Source organism: Priapulus caudatus, unplaced genomic scaffold, assembly GCF_000485595.1.
Source record: "Priapulus caudatus unplaced genomic scaffold, Priapulus_caudatus-5.0.1 Scaffold296, whole genome shotgun sequence".
Classification (NCBI taxonomy): domain Eukaryota; kingdom Metazoa; phylum Priapulida; class Priapulimorpha; order Priapulimorphida; family Priapulidae; genus Priapulus; species Priapulus caudatus.
This window is the reverse complement of record NW_014577357.1, coordinates 13,229-22,877: the sequence shown is the minus strand read 5'-3', so window position 1 is coordinate 22,877 and position 9,649 is coordinate 13,229. Positions and strand designations below refer to the sequence as shown.

The 9,649-nt window shown below is 45.7% G+C and overlaps 1 protein-coding gene across 1 annotated transcript in view; it reads left to right on the top strand.

Moving 5' to 3' along the window:
• LOC106808681 (myosin heavy chain, muscle-like) overlaps window positions 1–9,649 on the top strand; it is a gene marked incomplete at its 5' end in the record, with an annotated part of 12,283 nt that overhangs the window by 1,841 nt on the left and 793 nt on the right. Inside the window, 12 exons of the mRNA XM_014811504.1 lie at window positions 52–151; window positions 927–1,019; window positions 1,269–1,332; window positions 1,478–1,576; window positions 1,705–1,808; window positions 2,077–2,655; window positions 2,778–3,158; window positions 3,311–3,516; window positions 3,643–4,489; window positions 4,587–5,221; window positions 5,390–5,914; window positions 6,065–7,589. Coding sequence (XP_014666990.1) covers window positions 52–151; window positions 927–1,019; window positions 1,269–1,332; window positions 1,478–1,576; window positions 1,705–1,808; window positions 2,077–2,655; window positions 2,778–3,158; window positions 3,311–3,516; window positions 3,643–4,489; window positions 4,587–5,221; window positions 5,390–5,914; window positions 6,065–7,589 — 5,158 coding nt within the window. The remainder of the gene's footprint in view (window positions 1–51; window positions 152–926; window positions 1,020–1,268; window positions 1,333–1,477; window positions 1,577–1,704; window positions 1,809–2,076; window positions 2,656–2,777; window positions 3,159–3,310; window positions 3,517–3,642; window positions 4,490–4,586; window positions 5,222–5,389; window positions 5,915–6,064; window positions 7,590–9,649) is intronic.

Genomic DNA, 9,649 nt, shown 5'->3' with positions numbered 1-9,649 from the left:
TATACATATATATATCATTATATTATTTATTTTGGCATTTTTGTGAAACAGAGGAGAGTCTGGTGCCGGTAAGACTGAGAACACGAAGAAAGTAATTTCCTACTTCGCCCTCGTCGCCGCATCTGGACAGAAGAAGGCAGGAGCTTCAAAGGTTTGTTGCACCTGGCTGCCTTCGTTTGCTAAATGCAATGAAGTTAAATTTGCAATAGATTATATCAAGAGCATATTAAGAAGGAGAGCGTACAACGGTGAAATAAAAAAAACCATGTTGTAGTTTCAGTGAAATTAGTAAACTTTACCCGTTATATTTTGACAATTCTTTGCGGTATTATTATTCAACTATCCGTCCTTGATAATGTAAAACCAACCGCTTGTTCCTACGATGTCCCCAGGCTGAGATATTAAGCGGTCAAGATCTAGTATTTTGCCGAAAATCGAATTAGAGTTCACTGCGAGCTGCGACTGTCTTTCGTATCTAAAATAGTAGAAGGAAAAGTAATTTCATTTGTGAATGAATGACGGAAACACGCGAGGTTTCCCGAAGCTATCGCCAAAGCGAGAGACAGTCGCAGCTCGCAGTGAACTCTAGTTAGATTTTCGGCAAAATACTAGAATTTCACCGCTTAATATCTCAGCCTACGGACATCGTAGGAACAAGCGGTTGGTTATACATTATCGATAAATAATAATAATGCAAAGAATCATCGAAATAAAACGGGCAAAGTTGCTTAATTCGACTAATACTGCAACATGGTTTCAGCATTTCACCGTTGTACGCTCTTAATACGCTCTTGTCTATATACCAGTCAAGGGTTGATAGAGCCACGTGCATATAGTCAGTTGTATTACTGATGATCTCACGTGTGAGATGCATCTTGTTAACGGCATTCGTTAGGCGTCTGTGTGATTAAATTTTCTCTTCACAGGTGAGTCTGGAGGATCAGATCGTGCAGGCTAACCCCGTGCTTGAGAGCTTCGGTAACGCAAAGACTATCAGAAACGACAACTCTTCTCGTTTCGTAAGTATACGTCTAATTTACATTAGATTTTATTGTGAAGATTTTATGTAATGAGGAGTGTATAATATAGATTATATAATAGTCTATATAATATATATTATATTATATATATAATACTCTCTATTATAGACTTCTGATGTAATGTCTACGTAAGCCTTAGCTTGTGAAGGGAGCGATCTATCATGTGACAGCATACAAATATCCGTCGTCAGTATCGCTTTAATGATAATTAATTTCGTCTTACTTCAGGGTAAATTCATCCGCATCCACTTCGGGCCATCAGGAAAGCTGGCTGGAGCCGATATTGAATCTTGTGAGTACATAACACGTCATTATAACGAGTAAACAATAAACGAGTAATAAATAAACAATATTACCCATAAAGATATATGTATACATAATATGTTCACTAATTCCTCATCAATTCATATTAATATACGTTTACCTTCATCCTGCAGATCTGCTGGAGAAGTCACGTGTCGTGTCCCAGGCCCCGCTCGAGCGTAGCTACCACATCTTCTACCAGTTGCCATCCGGTGCTATTGATGGAATGAAAGGTGTAGATAAGATCGACTATTAAGATTTGCTACAATTTATATACTCGAAATTAGCAAAATATATCGAATGTGGGACATAACATAGAACGAATTGAACGTTAACGAAATGATACGTTGTACAATTTCAGACAAATGCTTGCTACAAAATGACGTCAGCACCTACTATTTCATCGCCCAGGGTAAAACCTATATCGACGGAGTAGATGACGCCGAGGAGATGAAACTTACCGACGTGAGTACACGTTATAATCAGTAAACCATGTGTCTTCTATGCATGGAGTCATGCTAGACATAAATATATTTTAGAATTCTTAGAAAAAACAACAACAAATAAATATAACAAATTATGATCTTGTGAGTGAACAGTTCCATGAATATTAATGTTTAAACGTTTGTAAGAGATTCTTGCTTAGATAAGTGTTTACACGACAAATTCTCACCATGGTATAATAGCAACATAGCAGCATGTAGTTATACGACTTCACGCATGATTTTCACAGGAAGCCTTCGACATTTTGGGTTTCACTGAAAGAGAGAAATGGGACATCTACAAAATTGTCGGCGCTGTCATGCACATGGGAGTCATGAAGTTCAAGCAGAGGCCCAGGGAGGAGCAGGCAGAAGCCGACGGCACCGAAGCAGCCTGCAAGGTCGCCCATGTCTTGGGTCTTTCTGATGCTGACCTCATCAAGGGTATCCTGAAGCCACGCGTCAAGGTCGGAAATGAGTACGTTACCAAGGGTCAGACTAAGGAGCAATGCTACAACGGTGTCGGCGCTCTGGCCAAGGCTATGTACGACCGCATGTTCCGCGCCTTGGTAGCAACGGTGAACAAAACCCTCGCTACCGTAGGCAAGAAGCAGTTCTTCATTGGCGTTCTGGATATTGCTGGCTTCGAGATTTTCGACTTCAACAGCTTCGAGCAGATCTGCATCAACTTCACCAACGAGAAGCTGCAGCAGTTCTTCAACCATCACATGTTCATTCTGGAACAGGAAGAGTACAAGCGTGAGGGCATCGAATGGATCTTCATTGATTTCGGTCTTGATCTCCAGGCTTGCATTGACATGATTGAAAAGGTAGTTTGATACTCCTGCTCCAAACAACTCTAAATGGCCATTTTAGACGAAACGATAGACCTAAGTAAAACGTTCCGAAAACTAAATAATAATGAAATTACATTTTTTCTTGAATCTTTCAGCCTATGGGGGTATTCGCTATCCTTGAGGAAGAATCTATGTTCCCCAAAGCAACTGATATGACTTTCTTGGACAAGATGCAAGTTAACCATCTAGGCAAATCCCAAAGCTTCATCAAGCCGAGACCGCCAAAGGCAGGACAGGTCGAGGCTCACTTTGGCATTGTCCACTACGCCGGTATCGTCAACTACAACGTCAACCACTGGTTGGAAAAGAACAAGGATCCTATCAACGACACCGTGGCTATCACATTCGCCAAGTCTCATGGCAATGTACTGCTTGCCCAGCTGTTTGCTGATAAGCTGCTGGCTGATGAGGACACTGGTGGAAAGGGAAAGAGGAAGAAGGGATCCGCCTTCCAGACAGTATCTGCTCTCTACAGGGTAAGACTTTCTGGCAAAATTAACACGTTATGATTTACATAATAACATCATTCCTAAATTAAACAAATGATTGTAACAAAGAATAATAAAGTAAGCGGTATTATAGTATGGAGATAGGTTGGAGCTACCAGCATCCCGTTACTGTTGTACAGGAACAATTGAACAAGCTGATGGCAACCCTACATGCGACCCAGCCTCATTTCGTGCGTTGCATCATTCCCAACGAGAACAAGGAAGGAGGTGTTCTTGATGCCGCACTGGTCATGAACCAACTGAAATGCAACGGTGTACTGGAAGGAATCCGTATTTGCCGCAAGGGCTTCCCCAACAGATTGGTATATGGAGACTTCAAGCAAAGGTAAACATAATAACTTCCATATCTCGTGTGCCACAACAATGTTTTGATAAGTCATGTTCTTTCAGTTCCATAATATCATAAGTATAAAAACATAAAATAGTTTTAATATTCGTGAAATTAACACAGGTACAAGATTCTGGCACCAAGTGCTGTCCCAGAGGGGTTCTGTGACAGTAAGGATGCAAGTGCAGCCATTCTCTCCGAGCTGAAATGGGACACGGCAATGTACAGGCTCGGTCATACCAAGGTCTTCTTCAAGGCCGGCTCTCTGGGTCAGCTTGAGGAACTGCGTGACGACCGCATCACTCGTATTATCACTCTCACCCAGGCCTGGGTCCGTGGAAACCAGACAAGAGCTCTCTACCAAGTAATGAAGGCCCAGCGTCTGGCAATGATTGTCATTCAGCGCAACGTCAGGAAGTACATTCAGTGCCGCAACTGGCCATGGTGGAAGCTGTACACGAAGGTGAAGCCTATGCTGAGCATTGCCCGCCAGGAGGATGAGATCAAGGAGATGAAGGAAGAGTTCGAAAAGGTCAAGAAGGAACTGTCCAAGGAATCTAAATTGCGTAAGGAAAGTGAAGAGCAGGTTGCTAAGATCACTAAGGAAAAGGAGGAATTGTACGCTCGCGTCGCAAACGAAGCTGAAACCATTGCCGACATTGAAGAGCGCGCAACCAAGCTGATGCAGCAGAAACACGACTTGGAATCGCAGCTGCATGATACACAAGGCCGCCTAGCCGAGGAGGAGCAGGGAGCTGCCTCTGTCGGTGATGCTAAGAGGAAGGTCGAATCTGAATGCAATGACCTGAAGAACCGGATCGAGGAGCTAGAACGTGCGCTGAAGAAGATGGAGAGCGAGAAGAATGCGAAGGAACATCAAATCAAGCAGCTGAACGAGGAGATTGCCAAGATGGAGGAACTCATCGCTAAGGGAAACAAGGAGAAGAAGAGCGCACAGGAACAGCAGAGTGTAAGTACATAGCACGATTATCAGCTGTAATTTCTATGCATTTATAATAGCTACACTAGAGGTACCCGGTCATGATATTACGGTTCGTACATTGCAGAGAACGAGCGAGGATCTGCAGAAGGAAGAGGATAAATGCAATCACCTCTCCAAGGTCCAAGCCAAGCTGGAACAGACTCTTGATGAGTTGGAGGACAACCTCGAACGCGAGAAGAAGGTCCGTGGAGACGTGGAGAAGGCAAAGAGGAAGGTCGAGGGCGACCTGAAGATGACACAAGAGGCGATTGATGAGCTGGAGCATGTCAAGCAGCAACTCGAGGAAACCGTCCGCAGAAAGGACAAGGAGCTTTCCGGCCTAGGCAGCAAATGCGAGGATGAACAAGGAATCGTTCACCAGCTGCAGAAAAAGATCAAGGAACTTCAGGCGCGCACGGAGGAGATCGAAGAAGAGGTGGAAGCCGAGAGACAAGCCCGCTCCAAGGTTGAGAAGCAGAGGGCCGATGCAACTCGCGAGTTGGAGGAGCTCACTGAACGCCTCGAGGAGGCAGGTGGCGCCACCAGCGCCCAGGTCGAGCTGAATAGAAAGCGCGAGGCTGAGTTGGCCAAGCTTCGTCGTGACCTTGAGGAGCAGGCTCTGCAGAACGAGGCTGTAATTTCATCTCTGCGCAAGAAGCAGAACGATGCTGTTAGCGAGATGGGTGAACAGATCGACCAGTTGCAGAAGAACAAGGCTAAGTACGTGATCTTCCATTAGAATGAACCACACAGTCAAATCATTCGCATTTAAGTCCTGAATAATTGTTTTTATTGATACTAATTTATTTTTCTTTTATACACGAGCAGACTAAATGTTATTAATGTAATAATTTTCTTGTCGTTTTAATGACCTTACTTCTTGTGTAGGATGGATAAAGAAAAAGCTCACAAGCAGGTGGAAGTGGATGACCTTAAGGCAAACATGGAGCACGTCAGCAAGAACAGGGCACAGGCCGAAAAGTTGGCAAAGGCACTTGAGACCCAGCTGAGCGAGGCTAACGCCAAGCTAGATGAGTCAGCGCGCTCCATCAATGACATGAACGCGCAGAAGAGCAGGGCGAGCAACGAGAACAACGACCTTCAGAGGCAGCTGGAGGAAGCCGAGTCTCAGCTAAGCCAGCTGACAAGAGTCAAGGCACAGCTATCCTCACAGTTGGAGGAGGCGAGAGCTTCTACTGATGAGGAGTCGCGGGCGAAGGCGTCCATGCAGGCACAGCTGCGCAATACTCAACACGATGCCGAGCAGCTGCGCGAACAGCTAGAAGAGGAGGCTGAGGGCAAGAGCTCTCTGCAGAGGCAACTGGCCAAGGTCAGCAACGAATTCAACACTCTGCGTGCGCGAGTTGAGAGCGAGGGGCTAGGAGGTGGCGGACCGGAGGCCGAGGAGCTCAAGTAAGTGACAGCATTCAACTAGTAATGTAAATTACATTTGAATATAATTGTGCCTGTGCTAGAAGCTATCGTAATTTATAATTATATAGTTTCTGCGCTATAAATTCTTTTGCCCTTACATTATTGTATTATTATCATATTGATTAACAGGCGTAAATTCCAAGCGAAGCTCCAAGCAACTGAAGAATCACTCGAAGTTGCACACGCGAAGAATATTCATCTCGACAAAGCAAAGCAGAGGCTCGCCAATGACTTGGATGACATGTCAATTGAAGTGGAGCGTGCGACCAGCGCAGCCAACGCCGCCGAGAAGCGCCAGCGCAACTTCGACAAGACCATCTACGAGTGGAAGCAGAAGAGCGATGACCTCGCTAGCGAGCTTGAGGCATCCCAACGCGAATGCCGCAACCTGTCCACCGAGCTGTTTAAGTCGAAGGCTTCCCAGGAAGAGGCAGCCGACAGTTTGGAATCTGTCAAGCGGGAGAATAGAAACCTCTCTGATGAAATCAAGGACCTCACTGACCAGCTGAGCGAGGAAGGCAAGAGCGTCCACGAGATGGACAAGGCCCGCAGGAGACTCGAGCAGGAGAAGGAAGAACTACAGGCAGCGCTAGAGGAGGCCGAGGCTGCCTTGGAGCAAGAAGAGTCCAAGGTCGTCCGTGGTCAACTCGAACTGCACCAGATCCGCCAGGAGGTTGACAGACGTCTCGCAGAAAAGGACGATGAGTTTGAGACGACCCGCAGAAACCACCAGCGCGCTGTTGACTCCATGCAAGCCAGCCTTGAGGTTGAGGCCAAGGGCAGAGCCGAGGCAATGCGCATGAAGAAGAAGCTTGAGACGGACATCAACCAGCTGGAGGTTGCTCTTGACGCATCCAACCGCCAGAACGCCGATGCTCAGAAGAACCTGAAGAGGCTGCAGAGCGAGCTCGCTGACCTATTAGCACAGCTTGAGGAGGAAATACGCGCCCGCGACGAGCTGCGTGAACAGTTGGGAGCCAGCGAGCGCCGCTGCAATGCCATCAGCGGTGAGCTGGAGGAGACGCGTACTTCCCTGGAGACGGCAGAGCGCCACCGCCGCGCAGTCGAAGCTGAGCTAGATGAGGCAAATAATCACATCGGAGATCTCGAGAGCCATCTCTCGTCTGCCAACGCCGCCAAGAGAAAGCTGGAGGGTGACATGACGACTATGCAAGCCGATCTTGATGAGACCGTCAATGAGCTCAAGGCTGCTGATGAGAAAGCTAGAAGCGCCGCCGCTGATGCAGCACGCTTGGCAGAGGAGCTGCGCCAGGAGCAGGAACACGCCAGCCACGCTGAAAAGGCCCGCAAGTCTGTAGAAGGCCAGCTGAAGGATTTGCAGGTCCGTCTGGATGAGGCTGAAGCCAACGTGCTGAAGGGAGGCAAGAAGATGATCGCCAAGCTGGAGCATCGCGTGCGCGAGCTGGAGAGCGAGATGGATGCTGAACGCCGTCGCCTCAGCGAAGCCCAGAAGAACTACCGCAGGGCCGACCGCAGCGTCAGGGACCTTTCCGTGCAGATTGATGACGGAAAGAAGAATCAAGCTCACATGCATGACATGATGGACAGACTCAACGTCAAGATCAAGCTCTACAAGCGCCAGATCGACGAGGCCGAGGAGGTGGCCAACATGAACCTGGCCAAGTACCGCAAGGCCCAGGCTGAGCTGGAGGAGGCTGAGGCACGTCATGAGATGTCTGGGGCAGTCACGGGGATCCACTCCGTCAAGCAAGCAGCTCTATCATCGCTATGGCAACTAAATGATGCGTCTCAATCAGAAGTTATTCTTCGTCGTCCATCCAGCCGCGCTGGCGGATTGCCTGAGATAAAAATAAAAAAAACAGATATATATCTATTAAACGCGTGCACAAAACTCGATAATATCTTGACTTTACACAACTAATTATATGTGCTTACATTGTCGTGTTATAGATTTTAGTCTGCAGTAACGTTACAAATTTTATGAAAGCCACGAAAGATTAATATTGGGGGATCTCGTAATTAATTTGCTAGAATTCGAGTATCTTGTCACTTCGTAAAATGTAGTTTGTATTGTTTTTACTTACGGCAGCAGGACGTATGGAGAATCCCGAGCTACGAGCAGCAACTCTCAGCTTAGCGACGGCTGCTTCTGCATCCTCAGCGTATCGGGCCGGGTCGCGGAGAGGGTCCACAGCTATGCATATTGATTGCCATTACTGTGCCGAAAATTACAATGAAAAGTAATACTACTTGCTATAACTCTTGCAGTTGTATTTTTAACAGATGTGTGAGCCTCGCTAAGTTTATTCTGTAATTCTACATGTTAAAATTTTAATGAGAGCATAGATAATTGCCAGACTAGAGCTGTACTGGAGCTATCACGAATCCTATTGGTTGTATTGTGTTTGAAGCAAAATAAAATCTCTTAATTACATCATTTGAACCTTGTTGTTTCTATATATTTTTAAGTGTAACTGCATACATGTTACCTTGCCGCGATTACGTACAACATATGCTATTAATACAATACAATAATGTATGTTTCTTAGAAAATACTGTACATGTATACGCTAACACGAATCTTAAAGAAATTCGGGTAAGGTTAGCACCATATTATTAACGCATAATTTTGGGATAGTACTTTCATATTTATCCGCTCGCGACTTTACTTTTTCCACATTGAACATACGTCACCCAATTATTATTTCGCTTTGGAAATGCTGAATATGCGCGAACGCAGATCTTGATAACGTTTAGGTTTATAATACGCGTTATAACTGTTAAATGTGTGACAATGTTTGGGTCTTGTCGTATATATCTGGACACAATACACATGCGTGGGGGAAATACCTACACAGAATAGTACTTTCACATTTAACCACTCGCGACTTTACCCTTTCTATATTAAATATACGTCACCCAATTATTATACCGCCAACGCCACCGGTAACGCCACACCCACCACCACCACCACCACCATCATCATCATCATCAACACCACCACCACCACCATCATCATCATCATCATCATCAACACCAACATCACCACCACCACCACCACCACCACAAGCAGCAGCAGCAGCACCAGCAGCCGCAGCACCAGCAGCAGCACCACCACTGCGCGGCTAAACGTTAAATATACAATCTACTATCAATCAACCAGCGTTGCGGAACACATCTTATATTATCTCAACAGCTGCAGTCTGCAACCCTTACAACGTTCCCATTGCAGACAATAACCTCACGCACTCATTCTTATCAAAATAACAACAAAACGTCTCGACGATCAAGCAACAATGACCACGTGACACGTCACGTGATCTCGACAGAGTAATATTTACCTGTACTGCTATACTTCGGCAAGGTTATAGACGCGTCGTATGTGTTAGCATACCCTTTATAGTACCAAGAGTGAGATAAGCAGGGTTTTCTTGCTGGTGTAATCCGGTTCTGGGACTACTATATATAGTACACGTGTGCGTCGCTGTCATGACCAACGATATAGAATAGGGGTGTGGCTATGACTGCCACATTTGATCGTCAACAAACTTTCATTACATCGTGAAACAACATTCAGGTACGGCAATATATTTATATATTATATAAGCAGATAATTTAACACGTGAAATAATATATATTACTGTTAATATTATACACAAAACACACACACACACACACACACACACACACACACACACACACACAAACACACACACACACACACACACACAC